Below are 27,972 nucleotides of genomic sequence, written 5' to 3' on the forward strand. Positions count from 1 at the left end.
CCTGCTGAGAGAATCCCCTCAGGCCCCACCTACAGCCTCAGACTGATGTTAGCCACAGAATTTCTTACGAGGAATCTTTTCCCCAGAATAATGACATGATCATTATTTAGAAATCATTCCTGTAGCATCCTCAGTGCTGCAGAACTGGGCTGAGCTCTCCTTTTCTCAGTAGCCATCAGGGCCCACTGTAAAACGACAGGGGCCAGGATTTTGGCTGATAGGGGCTGAGCATGGCCCCTGGATGACCTGCAGACTTTACAGCTGTACAGCATCAGCACCTTCCATACAAGGAAGACAGCAGCCTGTCCTCAGACAAGCCCATGTTAGAGGTCAGGAAAGGGCACCCAGGAAGTATTCCTAAAGGAAGGTTTGAGGAGGGGGGTCACGAGGAGGAGACAAGGAGTGTCAAGAGAATGGCTCTGCTGACAGGTCTGGTTTATCTGCTGTTACCTCTCAGTTCAGAGAAGATAAATTGCCACCTTCTCACTTTGGGTAGTTGTACAGAGGAGAGGAAGGAAGAATAATGGAGCTGTTCGGCTTTTGCTGTGGAGAAGCCACCTTTAGGAACTGTAAATTTCTGACACTTTTTGCCTTTTTAGATGGAAAAAGGCCCTGGGGCCAGGTTTTGATGTTTGCTGGGTGTAGTGGGTTTAGAATTGGACTCTGCTTCTGATTTTACAAGGCTTGAAATGTGATGCATCTAGGAGCATGTTCTCTTTCTTCCTAGAAAGGCTGTAGAGGGCTCAGGAGGTCATTTAGGCTGCTAACCTGAGGAGACCATTCGGCACTGAAGGTCAGGCCTGCGGCTGGCTTGGCCGCACCCCTCCCGTAACATAGATGGGGACCCCAGCTGCAGGAATTAGGGAAGAGCTCTCAAAGCCCCACCTGGAGTGAGTGCTGCAATCCCAGCCCCCTGGAGTCTCCCTGGAGGAGCTCTCCCCGGGGTCACTGTGGGCCAGCAGAAGCGTCCTGGTTAGCTGCAGCAGCACCGGGCTAGGTGTGCGCTGGGCTGCCGCCAGCACAGAGATCACTTTGCCCCTGGCAGCCTGAGCTGGCCTCTGAGATGTAACTGGGTCTGAAGGAGAAGAGCCCTCCATGGGCAGGGAAGGGAAAACAAGAACATGTCCTTCAGGAAGCAGGGGTCAGGCCTTGCCACGCTGTGTTTCCTGGGAGGCAGAAGCGCCGCAGTGGGAGGGCTCCTGCCAAGGGGTCAGATGCAGAGCGCACTGTGGCTGCGCTCCAGAGCCGGTGCGAGGGACACAGGCGCTCTCCAGGCCATCGCCGTGGCCTTTCCCTTTGCATAAGCAACGCTTGCCTGCTGAGGAAAACAACAAACTCCTGCCCTCTAGAGACAGGAGACCTCCAACTCTGCTGAATAAAATATTTGCCACAGCCTCCTTTTGAAGCAGATGCTACAAATGCTCACAGTTTTATTCCCCCCCAAGGCCCAGGCAGCCGGCTCAGAGCTCGGCGCACTCTCTCCTCCCAGCCCTGCAAGGCCAACTCGCAGGAGAGGCAGCTTATCACAACCACTCTTGTTCAAGGCAGCAGTTTATGTGGAGATCTGCTGAATAAAGCAGTCACAGAAAACTTGGCTAAGGAAGATAAATCCCTCCCTTTCTCATCACCAAACCTGCCCGGGCAGGATGGCACGCACTCAGGCTAGGTGAGTTCTCGCTGCCCTTGCCTTCCCTGCACACTGGCAGGGGGAAGAGTTGTTCGGTGTGGTGACTGCCTGGAAATGTCCATATGTCCAGTTCCAAATAAGCACTATTAGCAGGGGGAAAAGCTGCTCCTAACAGCATTTCCTCAGAGCTGCCAGCGTGCTAAAAATAGCAGAGATAATGCCCCTGGCCTCTGTGCTGCGGCACACTGAGCACAGCCCCTCACACCCAGAGACAGCCAGCCCTCCCTGATGGCAGCAGCAGCCTTCTGCACACACACCCTGGCTCTGCAGCCCCAACAGCTGCCAAAGCAGAGGTACCAAAACACACCTCCATCACAGCACCTGGCAGCAAGCTGCTGACTCCAGACACAAGCCCTGCACAGGCTCCGGACACTCCCTGCCTGCTACTTACAGTGAGGTAAGGGTGGCTGCAGCTGAGCTGCAAGAAACACGTCTGACACAGCAGCAACAGACTCTTGCTCATCCATTGCACATTTTATATCCATAGGTAGCATCTTTCAGATACCCATTTTGAACCTGTTGCTGGCAGGTTTGTTTTGTTGGCCTGTGCTCTAAAATCCAGCATTTGTCTGGTCCTGTCCTCCATTTCTGCACTTCACTCCATCTTCCCTTGCCCACAACTCCCCATGCCCAAGGATGAAAGGTGGCTACTGATGAAAGGTACCTGTGCTTGTGCTGGCATCCTCTGCTTGAAGCAGGCTCTTCTCAGGCAGGTGAAGCCACTTTGCATTGTGTTCTTGAAATTCAGGCTATGTGACTTTGGAAAGCTGATTTAAGGGACTGAAGGGCTGTTGGGACACATCCTGAGGTCATGCACTCATGCTGCAGAGCAGAGGTGTGAGACAATAAACAATTCTCTGCCTTTCCACTTACCTCAGAGTAGTGGCAAAAACTGCTAGAGTGAAAACACAATAATCCTTCTTATGCTAAAAATACCTAGTGGCATTCAGCTGTAGCTTGCTCCTTTTATTATGTTCTTGTTGCATTAGGAGGATTTTGAGCCCATCCGCTGCTGTTCTTGGGATTTGGAGCTTACTCCATCTCTGCCAGTAATTCTGGGGAGGAAGCAGCTCTGGGAGTGATCCTAATGTCTGCAGCAGCAGCAGTGGGTTCTGGAGCAGTAACACTGTTCAAGAGCATTCCTCTCAGTGCTCATTTACTCCCTGCAGCTTCCAGCCACGTGCAGCACTGCAAGGCATCCTTCCCAAGATCCACCGCCACAGTGTGGCTCAGAAATGCTGACTGGGACGTCACCTGCAGTGTGTGTGGCTGCTAACAGCACTGTGCTGGGGTGGCAGCTGGGAGCAGGTGCCACTGAGGCCTGCTCTGTGGGTGGTCTGTGGGCAGTAAGGTGACATAGGCAAGGACAGGAAACTGACAGCCTCAGATGGTTTGGTTTGATGTAAGGTGCCCCGGTAGCAATGCCCATCCACAGAGCTGGGGTCTGAGCACCAAGAGCAGAGCACACAGCTTGCTGCTAGGTTGCAGGTAGCAGCAGTGCCCAGCCAGTGCCAGTGCTTACAACATCCTGAGCTGCTCAGGGCCTTGGGAGCAAGAGATAGCTGAGGGACAGGGACAAAGAGCAAGGGGGGGAGAGGGAGCAATGTCAGTTTGCATCTCTGAATGGCGCTGAGAGCTGCCAGGACAAAGTGGGTTAGCAGTTGTTCAACACCTGCCCCCTTCTCCTCCTGCAGTACCTGTGGTGCAGCCTGGAGTGAAGGGTGGCTTTGTTCCCACTGAGCCTGGTGCATGGCAGCAACTCCCTTTCCACACGAAGCCCACAGAATGGCTGCATAACTCATTTTTTAATTACTCTAGTCCTAAACAGTCATTTAGCTCAATTTTGTGTGAGGGGGTGTTGGTATTGTTAAGGTTTATGATGCAGTGATTTACAAGGCAGGATACATCTGATTCCAAATTGGTTGTATTGATTGGTTAATTGAGAAACAGGGACAGGAGTGCAGCATTAGCCCTCCACACTGGGGGGTCGTGGCAAGGCTGCAGGGATGGCAATTCCCTGCTGTCATTACTGATGTAGAACAAGCACATTGTAGTGGGGAAGGGGAAAAGTAAGAATTCCTCTTTGTTTGTAAAAGTTGGAGTTAGGGATCCAGTGGATCCCAGCACATGGAGGTCCTGAGGTCATGCAGGGAATGAGCCACACGAGCAAGCATCTTCTGCTCAACCCCAGCTCACACAAGGACACTGGTGCTGGGTTCAGCACACACAGCCCAGGCTTCTAGTGGATGAAAACCCACACCTCATGTTGGTTTGATCTGGAGCAACTGAAAATGAGCCTTTTGTCTCCTGCCTGCTGCAGTTTGCCTATCTAGAATGCAAGTGGTTTGACTTCTCACTGCAGCTACTGACAGTGCCTTTGCTGAACCACTCCTCCTGGAAGGAAGACCCCTCTAAGGCAGCATTCCCAGGGAAAACACAAATCCCAGAAACAAGTAGTGGCAATCAGACCAAGAGAGAGGCCTGCTGATAGACCTGTATCTGGTTTTGCTATGAAATGGCAATCTGAAAGAGACCTATGGCAACTGTGCAAGTTAGGCTTAGAGCTCAGAGCCTTTCTGTGGGCTTGAAAGCTTCTTACTCCATTTCATGCAGAGGTACTGTGAAACCAGGCACCCTGTCACATCCCATTACCTGAAGGAAGAAGCTGCTCTCGGCTGTGCAGGCTTGCAGTGGTTGCTGTTGTGTTAATGACACCACGGTGCTCCTGACCTTCTCATTAATTAGCACTTCCAGTGGATTTTCCAGCTCTGTCCCCTGCCAGCATCACAGTCTACACAAAACCTGTCTTTGTTTCCACTGGGAAGCTTTTCTTACATAAGAGAAGGTGCAGAAATTCACTGAGCACACATCAAATACACTAACTTCATGCCTACAGCTGGGCTCAGAGTGGCAGTGACTCCTCAGGTATAAAGGAGACAAAGAATCACAGAACATCTCCCCAAACCCTTCTAACACTGCCTAGAGGCTGGCAGAGAAGATGTCTTTAGAACAAACCAAGAAGATGCCTCTGTGAACTCTGGTGAAAGCCAAGCACTCCCAGGCTATCACCTCTGTGCTTCCTTTTAAGGCTTCACAATTGCCAACCTATTTTGGAACACACTATGTTCCTTTCCCTGCTCAGATGCCAGGGCACTCAGGAGAAGGCCCAGTGCCACACAATTCCCTTTGCTTTTCTTTATGCCACAGGCACGTGGAGAGGTGCACAGAGATGTCCAGGCCTGTCAGACTGTGCCTCTGGAGGCATCTCTCCACTCCTGCCCGATCTCTGCATCTCTCCTGCTGGGGTAACACGTGGCAGCAGCTAAGTTAGCAGCTACTGCACCACCCACTCACTGCTTCTCTGTGGAGCATACAGCTGAGAGAGGCAGGACCGTTAGAAGAGCATTAAGACACACCCCCCTTGATCAGCACCCCGGCCCTTTGGGCCAGTTCTGGGCAGGTGCCAGCTGAAACCTCTGCAGTCTCCCACCCTCCCTGGCTCCATACAGACTGCCTGGAGCAGGGGTTGGTGTGACAGGGCCTACTGGCACAGAGAGACCTTAATGAATGAGGAGCATCACACCAGAAGACACATGCTGGCAGTGATCACACCACATCTCACCTCCAGACCTTGGGCATCCCTTTCTGCAGGTGCAGAAGCCCTGAACAAAGGCTCAGTGTGAGCTGGCTTCTTCCATCACAGGAGGAAAGGCATCACAGCTGTGCCCAGAGGGGCTGTCTTCCTGCAGAGCCAGTGACCAGTCTGCAGTCTGGGTGTGGAAGTCAGCCCCCAGAAGTGGCTGCCTGCTTTTAGCACCCAGCCCACATTAGTAAGAAGTGCTCAGGACTTTTGCTGGGGCATTTGGTTCACACAGCTACACCAAAAGAAGTCAGAGTTAATCTGGGCCTGTTCATGGGAGAATGGCATTTACCTGGGTGTGGCAGCAGAAGCCACTTTGCAGGTGAGGAGAGCTGGGGTCACTGCTAACAGACACAGCTTCCAAGCAGCGGCAGCAGCTCTGCTAACTCACAGCCACATTCATCTGTGCTGTGAGTGCCAGGATCTGGCTCAAGGGAGAGCTGTGGGCAGTGTCTGTCTACGCCCTGCTCTTCCCTTACCTCTTGTGGCTGGGTTTGGGTTTGCTCACTGCAGCCGCTGAGAATTTGTAGATCTTCCTCAGAGCAGGCCCCAGAGCATTCCAAAGTCTTCTGCATCATCACTCTCTTTTTCTGTTACTGGAGGTGTTCAGGAGGAGACTTGATAGGGTGCTTGGTGCCATGGTTTAGTTGATTAGGTGGTGTTGGATGATAAGTTGGACACTATGATCTTGAAGGTCTCTTCCAACCTGGTCTGGTCTGGTCTGGTCTATTCTATTCTATCCTATCCTATCCTATCCTATCCTATCCTATCCTATCCTATCCTATCCTATCCTATCCTATCCTATCCTATTCACCACTTTCCTGACACCATCAGTCTGTAAGGCAAGTGGGGTGCCTCATTCTGGGTAGTTTCCATTAATGCTTAGAAGCTTTTCCAATGGGTTTGTTGTTTGCACAAAGCTCTGAGTTTAAATCGCAGCTGCCTGCTAGCCTGGAACGTTCAGCACTTGCAGTCCTGGCTGCATGCATGACTCCACCAATAAGAGCTTCTCTCTTTCCCCCCTCAGGGCCGATGTATCAACTTCACCCGAGTTCAGTCTCAGTAGAGGAGGAGAAGAGGATCCCAGGAGGACAGACAGCCACATTGCCACTTCTCAACCGAGCAGAGCGACCCAGCATGCCCGCGCATTCCCTGGACCATGCTCCGGCCCGACCCCAGAAGGTTTTTGTGTTCCCGCTCCCAGGAGCCAGCGTGGCTGTGCCGGGCACCACATCCCACCCAGCGCCGATGCGCTGCGATCCCAGCAGTGCCAAGAGGAGCGGCACCGACCCAGCCGGCGCTCTCGGGGAGCGCACGAGGCGGAGCAGACACCACAGCTGAGCACTCTCTGGTTTGGTTACTTTATGCTTTCCTAAGAACTCTGCACTCTCAGGACGCGGCGCGCTGCCGGCGGAGGCCGCGGTTCCTGGGCACGTGCTGCTTACCCAGGCAGCCATCGCCAGAGGCACGGAGAACAATCCCCAGCAGGCTCCGCGAGCGCCAGCCCAGTGCCTTACAGCCATGTCACATCCCCAGCCCCTGCACTGTGCCTTACGGGAACCTTCTGACTGGAGCTCTTGTCACTGTAACACTGAGAAGTGCACACGCATGACAAAATGTAGACAGGGTGCCTCAAGGTATTGGGAGCGAGCGAGACTCTGCCCTTTAGTTTCTGAAGACACCTTCCTTTCATTATGCACCCGGGACAGGAAGAGAATTAACAGAGCATTATTGCATGGGAAGACAGCCTGCAAGCAGAGATCCTGAGTGGAGTTGGAGGGCCTGATGCTTCAAGACCTTGACACTGTGGCTGGTGGATTTTTTCCCCTTTCCTGCATTCGGAGTTCAGTAGCGCATAAAACATCACCATCTATAAACATACCTAGCACTCCTCGGCTCCTCTGTGCCTTTATCTGCTCTCAGATTAAAAAAGCAGTCACCACTAAGCTGGTATCTCAGGGTTGTGTTCCCCCCCCCCCCAATCTCCAAGGGCTCTCCGGCGTCACAAGCCAGCAACTCTCTTTGCATGAGAATTTCAAAGTTTAATTAATATAATTAAAGGCAACAGCAAGCAGCAGCCTGTGAAGATTTTGCTCATCTTTTTTATGCCTTTTGACATTGAATGACCTATTACTGTACGTACGGCGCTCGCTCGGAGGGGCAGCGCGCGCCGGGCGCGATCCAGCGGCGGAGGAAGAGCTGCCATCAAATTAGAGCCGGAGCGCGCGGGAGCCCGGCCAGGGCCCAGCCTCGTCGGGCTTCGCATTATCATTTTTTAGAAGAACCAGTGTCGTGTCACGTCGACGGTGCCAAATTATGTTAGCGTGAGCGGAAACACTGTGGGGGAGGAAGGAGGGAGCAGCTGAAGAAAAAGGCTCAAATGATCCAGTCACTTTGGATACTGTACTTCAGGCGCAGAATGGATATTCGAGGCGAAACCTGACAAAGCGCGCCCGCTTTGATGGGAACCGGTATAGACAATGACCAGTGGCTGGGTCAGTGGGATGTCTCTCTGCGAGCAGGGAGGCTTATCAAATGACACTAAAAATAAGTTCAGCAACCATCACGTCGGAGGGGAAAAGGCGAACATTTCACATTGGGTGGGCACCAATGTGCGCAAGATGGAAAGAGCAACGCGGAGCATCCTGGTCTAATTATCTCCTTTGTGCTCTTCACTGAAATCGCAAGGGACGTAAATAATGCTCTTGGTCGATGTCCAAACGTGTGGCACTGCCCAGAGAAGCCTTTACATGTATCCACTCGCTTACGTCTTTCGCTTGAGTTTATTTATGCCACTGGTAGCCTCATCACCCTCAGCCATGTGTGCACAGTAGACTATAAATAAAATTATTATCTGAGTCCCAGTGATTATTTCCTCCTTCTCCTCCCCCCTCCTCCTCACAGCTTACGCTTTCATTGTGCCAGCTACATGGCCACCCTGGGTACCAGCTCCCAGAGGCAGCCCAGCTGCCCGTGGCCTCACGTGGTGTGCCAGGAAAGGCCTCTGCAGCCTCACTCGGGGGCTGTGGCCGTCCCAGTACCACTCGTGCCGGGTGGGCCGTCGGCCACCTGAGCACACCGGGGAGCTGCTCCTGCACCGAGGGACGGCGCAGCACCAACGCCACCAGCAGTGGGTGGGGATGCTTCAGCCCAGCTGTGTACAGTGGCTGGTTCCATCCACAGAGCACAGCCAGCAGCAAGGCCTTGGCTCATTGCAAACCCATGAAACCTCTGTGGGCTCTCCAGCTTAACTCAAGATGGAGAACCAGGCCCAGGCAGAGGTGTGCTAGGACACAGGTGCGGTGCTGAAGGTAGCGAGGCAGTGCAGGCAGGAACACTGATCTCATCAGACACCAAGTTAAAATTAGCTCTGCTCCCTTTACTTATTCTTCCTCCATTTTTAATGTAAACACAGCACTCCTTTTGAGCTCGAGCTGCATTTGCAGCAGCATCTTGCATGACAGCAAACCATGCAGATGAGGAATTTTCCCCTCACATAACTGCTGTCTCTCAAAGAACATTTGTAACCAATAGAGCCACAGGAATAGCAATCCACTGATCATCTTTTGTCCTGCCTAGCTGCCTGTGTTCACAGAGCACTGGAATGTGCACGTTTCAGAGTGGCTGATACCAAGTGAAAACGCTTCAGGTGCCTCCACTCATATTCCCTTCTCACTGGCACGATGCTGCAGTGCCTTGCGCTGTCCACTTAGCTGAAGAGAACACCCTAGGAGCTTCATTATTACACTGGAATGCCTGTCACAAACCATCCAGGGGGTTAGAGGTACAGGGTAATAATGCTTTAAAACCCAGCCATTCACAACAGCGCTAAGTAAAGCCTGCAGAAGAGCACACGGTGCTTGAGGAAGCCACGAATGGCTGGCTGAGCAGAGTACCTCCCTTGCAGTTTCAAACCTTGGGTATCTCCTTACAGAAAGACCAAGTCCTGAGACTATTGTTGGGATCTGTTTCAGCATAGGTAAGAAAACTAAGAGTCTCTTGACAAATTAAATGAGCATGGGAGTGACCCAGGAAACATCCTCCAGAAAGCCTGCAACCCCCTGAGTCTGAAATGGTTCTTGAACACAAGGATCTTTGTGCCACACCTAAAAGTTCCTCAAAGTACAGATGGCAGTACTACAGGCATCAGGTGGTGTGACCCTTCACATGTGAAACTAGTTCAGGAAACCTCTGACCTCACAGAGAGTGACTGGAGGAGGAGTCTCCTCAGGCAGGTTTCCATGCCCAGTAAGGCACAGGGGCAGCGGTAAGCAGAGACGGAGATGGCCGCTCCCTGCATCCCTACAGGCACCCAGCATGTCCCTGTGCACTGCACTCCATCTGGGTCCTGCCCTCAACACCTGGAACACATCTTTGGGCTCTAGAGACTGACCACCCCCCCCCCCCCCCAAAAAAAAACCCCCGAAGAACATGCTCAGGACATGCTGTAAGCATGAGGATTGAGACAGGAGAAGAGCCGAACCCAAAAGCTCCTGGACCAGCGCAAACACCGAACGCCAAGGGGTGCCAGGAGGAGCCACATTCCTCCTGAGCGTGGATCTCAGTTACCTGCAAAGGCCAGGTTCTGCCCTGACAGGGAGTCTTCCTCTGCTATCAGCAGAGCCACAGCAGTGGCTCTGCAAAGGATGCCCACTGTGCCCTCTTTAATTTAACAAGACCTCCAGCTTTCACCAGGTGTCAGCCAGGAGCCAGGTCAGGAGCCAGGTCAGGCTGACCTGAGGTGAAAGCTGAGGGAGTGTTCCTGAGTGCCACGATGCAGGTGGATCCCAAGCCACGGGTGCTGACTGGTACCAAGTCCTGCTGGTATCTTTCCTGCAGGAAATCCCTGTGCCACAGCTCTCCTCTTCTAATTGTCCTTAAGGCAACACCACCACTCCCCAGCCCACACTGCTGTGTACCTGGTGTCACTGCACTGAGCCCCTGCGTGTGCTGGGCTTGGCTCTAGGAGCAGAAGACAGCAGGATACGGTGCCTCCTGCAAGTCATGTGCACAGCCCCTCCCGATGATCTGATGGACTCTGAGCACAGTGGCTCAGGCTCCTGGAGATGCGTGCTGACACCAGCCTGCACTGCCCATTGTTTTCACTTTTACCATGTCCTTGCAATTCAAATCAGTTTGATGTCCTCAAGGACGAAAGAAAAAAGGAAGAGAAGAGTGATAGCCACAAGTAGGGGAAGGTTTTACCTTTTGCTCTTCCTCCCTGCACTTGGAAAGGGGCTGGGGACTTCTGCCCTCTTAGCCAAAATGCCTATTCCCTGCTGTGGCAGAACCGTCTCTTCCTTGTCACTGTTAGGCTGTGGGGTGATGAGGAGAGCCACCCAGGAGTGTTTCCAGGGGGGATAAATCCACACTTTGTGCTCTGCTGCCTCGTGACTCAGGCAAAACTGCTCTGCTGCAGAGCAGTTCCTTTCCCTAGCTCACTGGGAAGCAGTGAAGGTGCTGTCACCATCTGTCCTCAGCTTTTAGCTCACTGGAACTTCTCCCTCGCAGGGGAGCCTCCGAGCAGGACTTTGGGAATTGCAATCTGCCAGACTGGGAGGCAGGGCCCGACTGGGAGCATCGCTGCTCCTGCCCCTCGCCTGCTGCTGGACCCTTCAGGAGCTGCAGAGTGCCCTGGGACCCTCTGTGTAAGCAGTTGCCTCCCTCTCCATAGCTAATCCAGACCCACCAACCTGCAGAGGCAACACTCGCTTCCTCTGCATCCTATGGCACTGTGGCCCAGAGCATCTGGGATGACACAGGAGTTGGGAGAAGGAAGGTGACACAACAGTGACTTGACCTAGCTGTAGAGCAGCTGTCTCCTGTGTAAGCACATGTCAGGGTGCCTCCTGCTACAGCCCCTTCTCTGTTCACATGCAGAACGCTGTACACAGCTTCCAGAAGCTCAGCTTTGTGCCTCCCCATGCCCAGAGCTCTGCTTACCCAGACTGAGATGGGCCAGCAACAGGCTCCACAGCCCCTGTCCTGCAGAGCAGCCCACAGCCAGCACAGCACAGAGGTCTCCTTGCTCAAACACAGTATTGCTCTGCAGTGGGCAACAGAAAGGTCAAAGGGTCCTTCCATGGCAGCACTGTCACTGACACTACCAGCAGAGAAATAAGGAGGTCCCCTGCTGCCCAAGACAAGCTGCAGCCTTGCAAGACAGAAAGGTTCCCTGCTCCTGGGGGCAGAGAGGTTTCCCATTGTCCTCAGCAAAGAGGAGAGGACTCAGCCCTAGGAGCTGAACTGCAAAGGACACCAGTGGCTAGCACAGCCTGGGTGTCAGAGGAGGCAGACAAACAGCACTGGGGAGAAAGGAAAGCAGGTAGAAAGGTACTGATAGAACTTCAGAGGTGACAGTAAGCAAGTGAAAGGATTGCTCCATGTGCTGCTGAGCACCTTCCAAACAGCTCTGGTGCCGTTGCAACGCTCCTGAATGTCAGAATCCCCAGCAAGAGCCCTAGCAGCCCTGGCAGGCACTGCTCTGCTTCCCAGATCTGGTTGCATTGGCTCAATTAAAATGGTTATGTATTTCTGGGTCTCGTGTAGGTGCCATCTGTTTAACAGTGCAACTGGGTCCTGTGATGCACTTGTAAGTTTTCTGCTGCACTCATTTGTTTAATATAATGAGGGACTTTGGAGACGAGGAGCTGCCTCTGCTCCATGAGCACTGGCAGGAAACCTGCGAGGGCTCTTGCCGCGTTACCAGGACGGCTCTGCAGCCTCTGGAAAAGCAAGCAGCTCCTCTGCGTGGCTGCACCCAAGCCACAGCATTTAACTCTCCCTTCACTCTCTTCATTTGCTTCTCCTGCCCTGTTTTGGAAATGAGCTTCTTTCCCCAAGCTGGAGTCTGCAGGACTGCACTCAGCTGCTTCCCCGTGGCTGCATCTGCTGCCTTCTGTGGAGCTACTCAGAGCACGTGCTGGAGCCAAGCCTCCACCCAAGGAACAGGGAAGTGTCTGCAGAGTGGAGCAGAGCTGTCTGCCCTACAGCCCAGTCCCCTCTGCCTGCTTCAGCACTAATTTGCTGTTATCCAAGTCCTGTGTAACAGACAAAGAAAATGCATCTGACAACAAAGAGCCAGCTCCACAGCCCAGCAGCCAGGCAGCTCCTCACCAGTACTTCTGACCTGATGGGTGCTGCTGTGGGGACAGGGACCCCACAGGACACTTCCCACATGGACAACCTGGCACTGCCTGCTGAGCTAAGCCATGGAGAGAAAAAGAAACCTTCCCCAGCCTCAGACCTGCTGGGAAGCTCTGACCTGGCTTTTGAAGCCAGTGTGGCAGCCCCAAGCAGACACAGCAAAAGCAGCCAGGACCAGGGTCAGGCTTTGAAGACCGTAGCCTGAGGAGGACATCAGACCAAGTACAGGCACACTGAATTGTGATGGCCAGGACAGCACCAAGGGTGGCCACAGCCCAGCTCAGGGGAGAAGTTCCCAGAGCTGCAGTAGCTGGAGCAGACCCACCGCATAATGCCCCTGGCACTGCCACCAGAGCTCATTAAAACCAACTACATCCCCACCTCCTGGTGTGACTGGGAACAAATGCACCTCCATGAGGCTGAACTCCCACCTGCACAGAAACAGCCTGATGGCTCTACAGCAGAGCTTGGGCTGGCCTGGAGAGAACTCTGCTGCAGCAAAGCCTGTGCCAGTGCTCGTGGGGCGTCCTGCAGGACCCCCTGGTTGTCACTCTTCTAGGAAGGGGTTGAATTCAAGGTCACTCCTCACACCAGGGGAGCACAAACATATGGAACAGAAGTAAAACAACAGCACATTTCATCTGTAGAAGGATTTATGGGAAGAGCCAGTTCAGATAGAAGTTGGAAAAGGGTCACTTCACAATACAGCCCTTTCAAATTGCAGTTCAAACTCAGAATTAATTATCCTTTCACTGTCTTGGGTTTTCTTTTCTTCTTTGCTTCACATTAACTGCAGCTGAAATTATTTTAAAGCAATGATCTTGAACGTCATGTCCTTCAGCTGGCCCTGAAAATCCATTTTCTATGGAAAGCCTCCTTTCTCTTCCAAGATTTCCATGAGTGTATAAAGCTCATCACGGCTCTGGCTCTCTAGGGGTGTCAGATGCTGGAATGATACCCAGGTGTCTGCCTGCTGGACCAGCTCCAAGGTACTTTATTAGCATGAGGAGGCCAATTGAAAGCCATTTAACTCCTTCAGCTTCCACAGATCCAGCGTGCAGGCCCTGCAGCAGCAGCAGCAGCACGCTTGGCACATGCACAGCCACCAATGGAGGCTTTGAGTCATCAAGTTGTGAGATAAAAGCAGAACATCAAGGGCAACAGGCACAGGAGGACAATAGGGAGATGGTTTTTCCTGCAATGACACCTAGAAAGAAGCATCTTTAAGGCCAGAACTACCCAGCAGCCCCCACACTCTTGGGGATTGCCACTTGCCCCTTCCCCATGTTAACCCTGGGCCCAGCAGACAGACAAGGTCACAAAGCCACCACGAGCGGCTGCCACGACACCGTGCTGCGCAGCCACACACCGCAAGGTACAGCACCGTGCTGAGGTGCTGCAGCCCCGAGGGCTGTGAGGGGTTCCCTAAAGGACTCACAGGGCTGACCTTGCAAGCAGAGGAGTGGTTGGCACGGACAGGAGCGGCTGGTGCCCACCGTGGCTGCAGCTAGCAGGCGAGGAAGGAAGGCCACAGCCCGCTGGGCACGCTGAGCCTGGACACAACCTGGTGTCCCCCAACGAAACCCTCAGAGAAAGCATCACCCAGGAGGAGAAACTGAGAGGAGGCTTGGCTGTGGTCACTGTGGTTGTGCAGCACACAGCTGACAGTTGAGCTGGCTGTGACACCACCACCTCTGACTTTTCTTGCTAACCTTCTGAAGAACCACCACAACAAACACATCAGGGGCAGAGCAGCGCAGGAAGGGCCTCGGCTGTGCCCACAGCAACCCGGCAGGCGAGGCGGGGCCGTGTCCCTGATCAGTCCCAGCAAACACCAGAGCAGGGGAAGGGAGCAGGGGAAGGGAGCAGGGGAAGGGAGCATGTGAAGATCCTGTCAACACGCTTAAAATAAGAACTGTGAGCAGATGCCCTTGGCTTTTTAGGGACTACAGAGAACTTAAGCTCCTTGCTTGGAGCTCCAGCAACTTCCTTCAGAAGAACAACCAGAAAGGACCACAAGGGCATTGCACCTGTCCTCTAGAGGCCTGGCTCTTCTTGCCATGGAGGAGCTGACCTGGGAGGATGTTTCTTGGTCAGCTGGAAAATGCCACACTAGCAGTGTGGCACAAAGTGGCATGCACCCCACTGCCCCCTGTTGCCAATAAACCTTGGGAATTAGTCTCTCCTCTTCACAAATGAAACAGCAGCAGAGATCTTATCAGCATCTTCCCTGTGCCACCTTCTGCAGAGGTGGCTCTGCCATCCCTTTTACAGGTGTCTACAGCTGGTTACTGCTCATGCTTGATACAGAGATTCCTGTCACACCTTACCCAGAAAGCCCAAGCACAGCAGGAGGTGTCTGAGCCAGCTCCTCTGAACACCATCTAACATCACACATTGCTGTCTACCAAGTCAAAGGAGAGAAGGCTGATGAAATGCTCTGGCAGGAGGGGAATGAGCTGGGGGACTGCTCCATCACCTCTCATCTTCCAGGTTACACAGACTGGTGATCAAGACCCCCAAAACCACCACTACAGCAGGACAGTTCAGACCAAACTTCCATCTCACCGCCCTGGGAAAGGGCTTGTCCCAGCAGCAGCCCTGGGCCCTGCTCAGTGCCAGGGGCTGCAGCGGCCAGAGGCACCCTGCAGCCCTTCTGCTCTGCAGAGGTGAGGTCCAAGCTGTGCCCAACAGGCCCTGAAGACAAGAGTGGTACCTCAGAGCCAGCTGTGTTCTCTCCACTGTGCCAGCAAAGGCCCTGTGAGCCCTCACCCTGGAGATGACTTTACTGTGGTGCTGCAGCTGCAGCCACGTCCGTGCAAGCAAACACTTTCTGCTGCCAAAGCATTACGGAGCACAGGGAGGCTGCTAGCACAGAGTGAGGGAAGGGCTGGCAAGTGTGAGGTTTCTCAGACATACTGAGAAAAGATGGACCTTGGGAAGAGCGAGAGGCAGCTCAAGCTCTCTGCAGAATGGGGACCCAGAGCCCATGGCAGCTGAAAGGGAAGCAGAGAAGCAAAGCCATCAGCTCTGCATCCCAGCTGAAGGGAAAGGCTGTGTCACTGGCAAGGCCTGGAGAGAGAAACTCAGCACCATGGGAAAGCTCTGATGACACTGTTGTGGTGTCTTGCCTAACAAAAGCCACTTCCCTCTCATGTCCTGCCTGCTCCCCCTGGGATGCCCCAGTTTTGCTGCAGGGCCAAGAGGGGGGCAGATGTCTCCTGAGGAGCATCGGCTGAGCCCAGGGATGCTCCCAGCCCTGCCAGTGCTTTCCAGAGCTGCTGTCATGCTGCCTGGCAGCAGCTGAAACCACGCACAGTGTTCATCCTCCTGCCAAGACAGGACTGTAGTGAAGAGCCTGACTTGCCCAGCCCCCTTGAGGTGAGCTGCTCTGACAAAGGCAACGGTGACTAAATCCACCCCAGGTAGTGCCCTTCAGTATGCTTGCAGAACAGCCAGAAACTGGGCCTGGACATCCACTGAACTGCCCAAGGTCAGGCATCTTACTCCTCTCTCTTCCAGGGATGAGGCTGTGCCTTCTGGCATATGCCACATCTCAGAGAACTTCTTCACCTGTATGGAGCTGATGAGGACCTTCTCAAGTGGCCAGTGGGATGCTGGGCACTTCCCTTGACCAGATGTGCACCAGGGGACCACCTTCTCCTGCAGACCCAAACGGGCCCTCAGGGTCAGCACCAAGTAACAAAATGTTTGGAGGACAATGCCCCTGCTGCCCTCCCTCCCCTTTATGTGTGTTTATTTCTCATTCCATAGCTGCTTCCACCAGCAGCTGAAGTTTAAACAGGACTAGCTTAAGAGGTAAACATTTCTCACAGCTTTCTCATCAACTATATTAAATACAGTCATAAAAAAAAGCCCCACAATATTTGCTGCCTTTGCTGAAGGATGACGTCCTCCTTGCCTCAAGCATGTGCCAGATTACTCATAAACCTGGACCATATGCCACTGCAATTTACTGATGGGACCAAGCTGTTTTGGTAGATACAAAATCCGAGGGGATTAGGGAGGCTCGAGCCACGCTGAAAACAGAGCAACAGTGGTGGGGCAGCTGCTTGCTTTCTTTGCTCTGCCTCAATTTAGGTCAGGAGCCAGCAGCCCGCCCGCTCGATGCTGCAGGGCTCAGGCCCCCGCTCCCGCCGGCCACTCGCCCGGCACTGGCGCTGGGCACCCAGCCTGCCCATGGTGAGGGCATGCAGGAAGGGGTGGAACAACCCAGCTTTCTCCTGTTGCCACACCTGGCTGAAGAGCCCTCAATGTAAAGCAAAGAAGGAGTTGCTTCCCCTCTCCACATCCTGCTTGCCTTCCCAGCGCAGACATGAGTCCCAGCTGCAGGGCTCTGCACCCACGGGGACAGTGGGAAAAGCCCAGGAGTGGGGGCAGTGGGGCAGGGAGACAGCCAGCAACAGCTCTAGCAAAGCTTCCTCACACAGAGCTTACCAGTGACCAGTGACTGGGCTCTGCTGCTCACTCAAGAAGATGCAGCTGCAGCAGATCCAGCTGCAGTACTGCCTGGAACTGGGGCCCCTCCAGGGTGGGAGTTACTCAAGCCAGAGGTGCTTGCAGTCAGCCGGAGCTTGGCTCTGGGTCCAGTGCCTTGGCTCCTTCCTCGGGAGGCAGATACTCAACAGGAACCAAACGAGCTGCTGATTCAAGAGCAGCCTGTGTAACACCAGCTGGACTCAGAATTCAGCAACCAGCTTCTTAGTTAGATCCATGGAACCTTTCCCCTCCACATGATCTTGCATCACTTCTTTCCCAAGGGCCACACAGCTCCATCACCTCGAGGGAAGGTGCTGCCTCCCACCAGGGAATCACAAAGCATTACAGAGGAGCTGGGGATCAGAAGGGCCCCACGCTGCTCTCTGTGGATGAGAAGCACTCCAAATCATGGCTGCTGTGCACAGAACATCAAACCTAAACCATGGGAATCTTCTTTTCAGAACATTCCTGCACCTTTGGGATTGCAACTTCTCATCCCACAGGATGCTCGTGACCAGCACAGCAGGGCTGCATTTCCCAGCTGTCAGAGCCAGCAGAGTGCTTCCCTCAGCACAGTGGCTTTGTGCCCTCACGAGGAAGAGTCACACCCCAAGGCTGCACCGTTTGGCACAACTCATCAGGCTGAAGTCTGGCCCATTATGGCTTTTACTTGAAAGGGATCACAATTTGAACCTCACATCTCAGCTGGACAGTTGGAATGCACCAAACAGCTAAAGGACTGCTTCAGAGGCAGGTGTGACAGAGTCTGACAGCTCCAGAAACTCATGCCCCAAGCACCTGGGAAGGCTGAGGCAGTGGCAGGCTCCCCTTGGCTGCCCCTGCTCTTTCAGAGAGGAGCCAGTCCTACCCCTCCTTGTCCTTACCCTCAGACCCTGATGTGGAGGGAGGAGCCAGCAGACTGACCCCTCTACATCACCTGCCAGATGTGGTCATCTCCCTTTGCCAGTGGAACTTCACTTGCTTCAGACACACGACTCCTCCCTCTGGCCAGGAGGCTTGGGCCCTGCTCCACTGTGTCCCATCTGCTGCAAATCAACACCAGCCCCAGGCCTCCTCTGATGTTGAAACCCTTTGGTGTCAACCTGGCAAAGCCTACAGGACTCAGTGAAAAGGAGCCCCAGGCCTCCAGCGTGGGCTGCTGGGAGGGAGGACATGAGTGTCTCATCAGAAGGGTATTTAGTAGCTTCTTGGCTTGTCTTACAGATCTGTCCTGCTGAGGTTTCTGTGCCATCGCCCCGGCCCAGCGTGACCCCACAGCTGGCACACCGCTCTGCTGGGACAGAGCAGCCAGGGGGGCAGGCTGCCAGCGCCTGCCTCGTGCGCCCAGATGTGCAGTGCGGATGTGGCCTGCAGGGAGGGACAGGGGCTGGCTGATGATAGCTGCTCACAACTTCTATTAAACCCATTCTCCTTTACTGATTATTATTATAATAGCTCCCCAGAACCCTCCTCGGTGGTGGCCTCTAAATGTTTGATGACTCTGTGCCTCCCCGGGAGCTGCGGAGCCATCCCGCGCTGGCTGCTGGGGGCCCCGCACGGCACCCGAGACAGCAAATCACTTAAAAATTTATAGTTTACAAGATCTAGTTCCCATCTGTGGCGAGGCAGCAGCCCCCACCCCCGCTGAATCCCACTCCCTGAACACCACCTCTCACAAACCATCACCTGAACTCCACGGGACGGCTCCGCGGCGGCCCGAGCGGGGCGGCAGCGTGCGCGCGTGCTCAGGATCAACGCTGCTGACCACCCAGTGCCACCGGAGCGAAGGAACTGCACCTCCACACCAGTTTGTCTCCTCCCAGCAACGCACTGCTGCTCCAGTCCTGTTTCTACAGACAGACAGCAGTTCCTTTTGGAGCTCTGCAAAAGCTCAGCCCCACATCCACACCCACGCCCCCAGCACCGAGGCACAGAGCGTGGGGTGCAGTGTCCACAAAATGATCCATCCCTGGGGTGAGGCCAGCAGCCACTTCCCCTTCCCTCCTCTCCCCAGAGACACTCTCTGTTATGAGGCAAAAATACACAAACGGTGCCCAACTTAAAAATTGATTTTGGGATGGGAGCCAGAGCAGATGGCTAGAAGAGCTAAATACCGCTGATTTATTTCTTACCCTTTCCGAAGCAATATTAGAGACAATGGACCTTATCAGAACAAATGAGAACAAACACGGGGCTGCAGACTCAATAGAGAATTAACAACCAAAGCTACCAGATTCTATTATGCTGTGATTAATTCTGAATTTGGGCGAGTGTTAGCAGCAGCAAACGCCTCGCTTTATCGAAGGGAGCCGGTGCCAGACCAGACAGCCTCCTAGTTAGTGCTCTTCAACGTGCAGGATACTTCAGCAGGGAAAAAGCTCGGAAGACGCCAGGCTTTGTGCTGTAATGTCAGCTGGAAAATCCACTTAAACACCAACCACCTCCCACACAAACCCCAAGCAACCTACACAAAGGCCCAGCTGGACACCAGCACGGGCTGAGAGGCTCTGAGTGAAGGAGGTCTGAGGGACCTCACCAGGCAAACCTGAGAGCTGCAGCCACTGTGGCTGCTGCCACTGCGGCCTGAAGCACAAAGCCAGCAGGGCATTCTTGCACTGGGAAGTGGTGGATACTGCCATGCCCCTGGGGCTCTGGCCTTTAGCATGTTGTGCCTCATTTTCCCCCCACAGAGCCCACCATGACCTTGCTGCTGGGTGATGTTCCACCCTCCCTCTGGCAGAGCCCAGAGGGGTGGAACCTTAGTGACTGCCCGTAGAGTGCTCAGGGTACACTGATCACTAACAAATGCTCACCGCTTTCCTCCAGCACCCACGGGGTCAGCCGTCCCTGCAGAGCACGTTCAGCACTGGCTGGCTCTACTGGCAGCAGGAGGAAGTGGCCTTCCTGATGGCAGTGTCTGGGGATGCAGCTGAGAGGGGATGCAATGGATTTAGCCATGCTGTGCTTCGTTTGCCACAGCTAACACACACCATCGGTGCTCAGGCTCTGCTCTGCTGCTGCCATGCATGAAAACCTCCTCCTAACTGTGAAGAGTGTTGATTTTATGGACCTGGAACAGCTTTGTGCTGCCTTAATTACCAACCATGAAACCCAAGTGTAGCCAGGCTGCCTCCTTCCTTCCTCTTCCAGGGGCACACTGAGCTTGGAGGGGCTGCAGCCAGGCCAGGCTCTCACAGGCAGGTTGTGTTAGGTGATGGCTGCAGCTAACATGATGCAGAGCACAAGGACCATGGCGAGGGAGTCACTCTCACTTTGGTGTGCAGCCACCTGTGCCACCTGCAAAGAGCCTCCCACTGACCCCCATGGACTAGAGACCATTAATTCCCCTAAAGACCAGGCTGCCGCTGCCCCTCGTGCCGTGGGCAGGGTCTCACCATCCCCCCACAGCTCACGGCACGCCGTGAGACCTAAGATGCATTGGATGAGGGTATGGCCTATGGAGAAAAGGCAAGGAGGACAGGGCTAGCAGGTCAGCAACCAAGCTAAGATGGGCATCAGGAGTTAGCCTACGGAAATTAGATCTATTTTAGGACATCTTGGCCTGCTGAACATCCTGGCTACCAGGAAAGCCAGGCAGTCCTGCATGTCAAACTCATCAATGGTGAGACCACAAAGGTGATGTCATAAACGTGGTTAGCAGAAAACATCCCAGCACATTGTCATATCCTGCCTTCAAAGAAGTGGTTTCTTGTGAAACTGGGCTGTGTGAGGAGCAGGCACCACTGGCGGTGCTAAAGAACCGTGTCCCTGCCCTAGGGCCTGGCTGAAAGCTGGGACTTTGTTGTTTCCCCCTCATCTCCAGGCGGGGAAAGCAGCTGGTTTCTACCTCTGTGCTGAAGGACTTCTCTGAGCACAGCTTATCTGCTTGTAGCTTCAACAAGGTCATACTTCCCAGCTCTTCTCATAACATCCCCAAAGCACAGCCAAAAGAGAAAGAAGCAGCTGGGTGGAGGACATTTAAGGAGTCCCTGCAAAGGGCACAAACATTTTCCATCTGAGAAGCTGAGGGCACACCAGAAAGAGGACGAGAGTTACGGCATGCAGGAAGGAAATCCAGCACAGAGAAAGATGGAGCCAGCAGCTGTACTGAACACCAGCAGAAGGAAGATCTGGATGCTGGGCAGGTAACACAATCTCCAGGCCAGATGTCTGTTACCAAAGGGAACCCTTAACAACACTCAGAGTCTGTTTTCCCTTTCGCGAAGGTTCATGTTTTGGAAAGGCCCCTGCTGGAAGCTGCTCAGCCAGCTAATGCTCCCCAGGCTGCAGCTCCAGTGAGTCACTGCTACACACAGTGACCTCTGAAAACCTTCTGCAGAACTCACAACCAGCTGCAATCAGGACAGAAGGAGAAGATGGAAACTGTCCTTTTCAGGGGCTCCTAGGCCCAGATCTGACCCAAACAAGTGCAATGTTACTGGCAGCAGTGACTCAGAGCCTGAAAAGCCACCTTTCCAGGTTTGTGCCCAAAAGAGAGAGAGATGAGCAGTGACTTGAACCATCAGAAAGCATTCTGTCTCTCCAGGCACACACAACACATGCCTTTTGTCCCCAAGAGCTTCACACAAAGGTTGATGCAGTGTCCACCAACAAAGGCTATGGCAGCCTCGGTCTGCACTGCAGAGGAGCACAATGCCTCACAGGGTCCAGTTTAGGCTGCTCACAGAAGCAGTTGGGTTGCAGGACTGCTCTCATGCAAGTGTAAGCTCCAGCTTTCAGCTGCTTGGGCCTAAAGCACCTAGTGCTCTGTAATTCAGTGTCACTTCACCCCTGCAGCGCTCCCAGCTCAGCTTGGCTGCTTAGCCAGCCCAGGCCACTTCTTTATTGCTTACTCAGGCCCATCAGGGAACGTTCCTGACATCTCTCCAGTTTGGGTGGATGTGTAGTTTGGCTCTGAGTGCATATTGACCTGTGGCTATAGCAACAAGCCTGAAGCCAGCCTTTTGATCTAGCAGAAGGCCAGGCAGCCCCCTGCACAGACATTCTGTCCATGGGTTTACACAGCAGTTACTTCATCCAGGGTCAGCTCCAATTTACACTCAGAAACTTGCCTCTAGACCCACATTTTGCAGCTTTTAGCACTCAAACAACTTGACATTGGACCTAAACATCTGCTTTTTGAATCTGTGGTCAGAAAAGCTCGGGAGAGACAGATCTGGCAGTACATGGGGTTTGGCATGACTGCAGAAGACTAGTGGTTCAAAACCTCAGGGGTTTTGACTACTAAAAGGGAACATTTAACACAGCCCCTAAAACTGTGCATATCTAGGTGGGAGGAAATGGGATTTCCCCCTACAGCCTTTTGCAAGAACTGAATCTACCTCAGATCACATGGAAGTTGTTGCTCTTCCAGTAAAACTGGTGCCAAGCTGCTGAGAACTGGTGATGGGAGATGCACTTTGAGCACTACTATGAAGATGTTTTCAACTGGAAGCCAACAGTACTTGTAGGAAGGGAACTACCAAGACTAGAAAAGGTCAGTGTGGATCTTGGCCTTCCAGAACACCTGATTCCACACCATGTAACATGCTGCCCCAGTGCTGTGCTGCATTCACTATGGATGTTCAGCTCACCTCACCTCTAGCAATGTGCAGACCACCTTCCCCAGGACTGCTGACAGGACAAGGGCTGCCCTGGGGCTGTTCTTTTTACCTGCTGCAGCTCACCTTCTGCTCATCCCTGAGCCACCTCGTGCTGCATCAGCTCAGTGGCTTGGCACAGGCATGGTCTGCCCTCCCTGCTGCTCAAGAGTCCCTGCAGCCACCCTGCAGGAGGGCAGTGTCTGCATCACCTGCAGGGCACAGAGCCTGCACGGCTGGGGCTGTGCAGCATGGACTGAGTCACTAACATCACTGACACTTGTGCCAGACAACCCTAGCACCTTCCACTGGCCTCCCCTCCTTGGGAACTGCAGCACACTGCTCCTCACCGCTCCTCTGAAGGGTCTGGTGCCACCCTGCAGGCAGGTTTTGTCCTGCACAGAGCAGGAATGAGAGAGGGGAGTAAAGCAGCAAATAGAACTCAAGTTACACCCAGGGATGTCTCTTTCAGGTGAGGAACTTGCAAGCTTTTTATCAAGATTTTATCTAACCAATTTCTTTCCCTAAGTAGCTTTGGGTATCAAAATAAATAAAATCAACACAGCTCTGCTGTGGGCTTTGAAAGATTCCCTGATAACTGTGGCAGCTACTGCAGGGTTGGCATTCCCCTTCAAATCCACCATTTCAAATTGCTGCTTACATGATTAGGTCCTGAAGCACAGAGAGGTTCAATCACACCTTGGAGCACACTGCAAACCTCTGCTCAGTGCTGGAGGAACAAGAGAGAAGCAGCTCAAATGCTCCAGGCAGAACACTTCCACTCACTGTGCTTTGAGCTGGTTTGGGTGCCAGGAACCCTGCAAGATCCATTCCCCTGGACTGTCACCTCTGGACTCAGGCACCACAGGTCCTCTCCTCTTACCCATCTCCCCAGCTCTGTTTGAGATCCCACATCCTAGAATCACATTCAAAACTGAGTAGTCAAATTGGGGATGAGTGGAAATGAGTTGCACTCCAGCTCTTGTCAAATGCAGTTTCACCCATCAAAGGATCAGGGTAAGTCACATCAGCACAGGACAGGTTTACACAAGTGTCCACAGGAGTTTCCCTACCAGTGCAGTGGGAAACATTGAGCCACATTTTCACCAGCACTGCTCTGGCTAAATCACATTTCCACCACTGATGCTCATGCTGCTTCTGCAGCTCATGACCAAGAAAAGAGCTGGGGGGATGGCTCCGTTAACTCCCCGGGGATAACCCAGGCAGGAGCTGCACAGTCCTCTCTCCCCAGCCCCTTCACCCCACTGGCAAGCTGAGGGCACGACTCCCAGCCCAGCTCCTGCTGTCCCCACACAGCCTGTTTCTGTGTGTGTGCAGACTACAGCTCCAGAAGGCGGCCCCAGCCCTGAGCACAAGTCCTGTCTGGACTGACCTGCTGAGCAGCACACCCAGAGACGCACAGTCAGCCCTCGTGGCACCTTCAGCCATACCTGAGGTGTGAGGAGCAGAGGCAGGAGCCCTGCAGACGATCAGCAGCTCCCCAGGAGGTGCTTCCCAGCCCAGCAAACGCTTCAGCTCTGGGGCTCAGGAGGTGGCCGTGCAGGAGGGCGAGGCAGGACGCCGTGACGGCCACATGCCTGCTCGCTCCTTATGGCTGCTGGAGAGCACGCTGAGGCAGCCTGGTCCCCTCGTGTCGCCAACTGTCCTGCTACCAGCCCTGAATGACAAACACACGTGGCCGTGACATTGTCAGCAAGTCCCTGCGAGGAGGCAGCGGAGCGCGGCGGTGGGAGCCGCTGACAGCAGGAGGATGGAGGCGGCCAAGAGGCCTGGCTGCGGGAGGTGGCCCCGCAAGGAGGGCCGGGTGGGGCGCACGCATGGCCGGTGATCTGTGCGCTCAGGCTGTCGGCTCCTGCAGGGCCCTGCGCTTGGCAGGCGCCGCTCCCTGCCCCTTCTGTGCAGGCACAAAGGCAGGCGCCAAGAACTCGCCACCCTGGAAGCCGTTCAGGTGGTGAGGGGAGGGTGAGGAGCTGGCCTGCCCCGGCCCTGCGAGCCCCCTGCCATTTCCTGCTTGCTGAAGCAGCAGAGTTTGCAGCCTCTCCTCAGCCCTTTGACCCTCATCTCTTCAGCTAGGAGTTAGCAACTGCACAAATGAGGGAGGGGTGTGATGAGTGCCCTCCTCTTCACTGGCTCTCCAGGGAACTGTGAGCAAGACCTGTCCTTTGCTGGGTGCCACCACGGCACAGCGTGTGGGACGCTGCAGGAGCAGCAGTGCTGCACCAGCCTGGGCGGAGGCACAGACTGAAGAGAACAGAAACCTCATCTGGACTTGTCTGGCACACTGGCCAGAAGCCAGCAGTGAAGAACCACAAAGGTTCTAACAGTCTCCTGACTGCCTCAGACAGGCCTAGAGGAAAGGGCTGGGTTATAAAAAAGTCACACAGTAAAAGCTAAACTTAGACCACTGAGGGAGCCAGGCTCCAACAGGGCAAATGCTGCTGGAATCGAGGCAGATAAATGGAGACTACTGAACCCTGAGCAAAGAGTAAGAAGAATCAACACCTGCTAGGGTGAACAAGTGAAGTGAGGCACTGACAAGGAAGAGTTTGGGGAAGACACAGAAAACTTCCCCAAGCTACCAACACCAAGAGCATCCCTGCAGTGATGGACACAGACCACTGAAACAGACCAGACACAGTGCTAGTGTGAGCCAGGAGACAAGGGGAGTCACAGCTCTGTGCAGCACCACCAACCACACCTTCAGCACCCTTTGAGGCACTGCCCAGCAAATGCTTCTGAGGCCAGGGAGGCCACGCAGCTCACCCACGTGTGGCTCACTCAAACCACAGGGCAGCTCCTCCCCCCAAAGCATGGGCATTCACCTCCTGTGCCACATGCTGCCTTTCCCTTCTAACTGCATTTCTTTGGGGGTTTGGCATCACCAGCTGCTGCTCCATGGGAGAGCTCTGCCTGACAGCAGGCTGTACACAAGGTGCTCACCCATGGGGCTTCTAACAAAAGAAAGCAAATCCACACGTGCCTAAGGGGGGTCTCAGCTGAAAGGGACCCAAATCCAGCATGCTCTTCCCCACAGCCACCACAAACCACACTTCACATTACAGCTCAGAACCACAGAATCACCAAGGTTGGAAGAGACCTCAAAGATCATCAAATCCAACCTGTCACCACAGACCTCATGACTATACCATGGCATCAAGTGCCACATCCAGTCCCCTCTCGAACACCTCCAGGGATGGTGACTCCACCACCTCCCTGGGCAGCACATCTGCTCAGGTACTTCAGCAGTGTCCTCCCAGAAGCTGCAGGAGACACTCAGCTCTCTGAAGGGGAACAGAAGGCTCCTGAGCACCCTTAGCCAGTTAACCAGGCGCTAATGTACGGCCCAAGAGGGGACGAGGCGCGCTTGTCGCCTCTTTCCAGTTCAAGCGACACGCCTGATGACAGAGGACATTTTTCCTCACCGGTGTCAAGAGGGGGAAGGTGCTCCAGCACCACAGTCTCTGCTTTAAAGCCAGCACATGCAGGCTGGGGGTTGCTGGCAGCAGGAAGCAGGCCGGGCTCCTTACAACAACACGGGGCGCCCGGGGAGCGTTACTGCCGCCGTTACTGCCAGGCAGATATAAATATGTGCACGGAGCATCGTTTCCTCGTAACAAACGGTGAGAGCTGCGCCGCTGACAGGCAGGCAGCGCCGCAGGAAGGGTGACTTTATCACCTACCTATGGCTATGTTTCCCAAGCAGCCTCCTCTCCAATCGGCGGCCCCGTGCGATCATTAGTCCCCGCACATGGCGGCAATGAAATTGTCCCTCCAGGTAAATCACTCCTGGAGTTTTATAATCGGAAATAAAATTTTCTAATATTTTTTTCCTAAGTTTTCCAGGTTTAAGGTTTTAATCTTTCATTATTTATTGAGCAGCAGTTGTAGGGCATGATGAGAAGCCCGGTGCAGGTAGCTGTGGGAGGGGGGTCGGCGCGTGAGGATGCTGCTTTGAAGGAGTTAACGAGTTCCTTTCTTTCCCTTAGTGCTGCCACGTTCTGGCCCAGGCTCTTCAAGCACAACACAAATGAAGTTAAACAAAGCAAACCCCAGCTGCACTTTGGCTTCTCTGTCTTTTCCCACCTTGTGGCTGAAGTAGCTGATAAATATCCTCGGGAAGTGGGGCTGGGGAGGAGAAGCACAGACATTTGCTTTTCTCCCCTCACATTGAGAGCATCACATTCAAAGGATGAAGCTTTCCACTGTTTGAGATGCAGACCATCCCCGGGTCTGTGCTCCAGCATTTACTGCTCTCTTAGCCACTACAAACACAATGTAACCTCTGCCAGCTTCACCTCTGGTCACTGTTTTTATCCCACCAGAGCCTTAGCTACATGCTAATCACAGCAAAACGATGGACGTTCTCTTAGCTGTGGGCTTAAAACTAATCCTCTTTCCATAGCAAAAGCCATCAAATATCTCATTAGCCCAGTGGCACAGCCAGGCAGCAGCCAGCCCTGGGCAGAACAAAATTTATGCTACCTGTCACTGCTTTCTGCCTAACCCCTCTGGCACCTGGAGCCAGAGGTGCAGATTGTGCTGTGAGCCCATGGCCCAGCTGACAGTCACGCAGCTCCTTGCTTGCTTTCAGGGCTCCATCCTGCTCCAATCCACAGCAAGGCCTAAGGAGGAGGAAGGTCAAAGCTGCACACAGAGGTCTCCTCCTAAGCCACTGGAGCACCTGACATCAGTGTTCAGGGCCTAAGAGGTATCAAGCCAGGCCCTTTATTTCTATGGGTCACATTTTTACTCCTCGTGTACTTCTGCTTTCCCAGTGCTCTGTACGAGATGTGCACCAGCACTGCAGCACATGTCCAGGATGGACTTCAGCAGGACCTCCACCAACCTTTCCTCAACATGCATGGCCAGGCAGCCACAGAGCAGAAGGCACAGAAACTACTCACTGAGTGGCAGGGTGAGCACTCAGACACACAGCAGATTGTGGAGAATAAATCCCAGCCCCACAGGTGCCACAATCTCCACAGCACAGAGGACACAGGGTCTCCTCTGTAGAGCTGCCACCCAGCAGCAGGACAGAGGCTCTCCTCACTAGACCCACTGCTGCTTGCTTTTAAAAAGCAGCTACAATACATTTGGGACTCAGCCAGGTAAAAAGAATTTACAAGACCCTGGCTCTTTGGAGCAGCTGACATGACTGACAGCAGAATCTGCTCCATGGTGGCTTTTAAATCCTTCTGAGCAAGCCTCCATCCTCAAGCCAAGGCAGCAGAGGCTCCTCCTCGTGCTTCACCATTCTGTGTCCTTCACATCTTTTTTTATCTGCTTGACTCCCTGTCCTACATTAGGCCCAAACCCACACAGTAGCAAGGACATATAATTCATCCCAAATGATCAAGGATAATTATATGCTTAAAGAG

The 27,972-nt window shown here is 53.8% G+C and overlaps 1 protein-coding gene and 1 long non-coding RNA gene across 5 annotated transcripts in view; one reads left to right on the forward strand and one right to left on the reverse strand.

Moving 5' to 3' along the window:
- ANTXR2 (ANTXR cell adhesion molecule 2) overlaps positions 1-8,185 on the forward strand; it is an 81,382-nt gene extending 73,197 nt beyond the window's left edge. For both annotated transcript variants that reach the window (XM_068165756.1, XM_068165757.1), the window contains exon 17: positions 6,355-8,185. In XM_068165756.1, coding sequence (XP_068021857.1) covers positions 6,355-6,393 — 39 coding nt within the window. In that variant the 3' untranslated portion in view covers positions 6,394-8,185. The remainder of the gene's footprint in view (positions 1-6,354) is intronic.
- Positions 1-27,972, reverse strand: part of LOC137455179 (uncharacterized) — a 173,213-nt gene that overhangs the window by 5,938 nt on the left and 139,303 nt on the right. The window lies entirely within an intron of this gene.

Source organism: Melanerpes formicivorus, unplaced genomic scaffold (genome assembly GCF_026170545.1).
Source record: "Melanerpes formicivorus ecotype bairdi unplaced genomic scaffold, bMelFor1.0.p_v2 SCAF_92, whole genome shotgun sequence".
Lineage (NCBI taxonomy): Eukaryota > Metazoa > Chordata > Aves > Piciformes > Picidae > Melanerpes > Melanerpes formicivorus.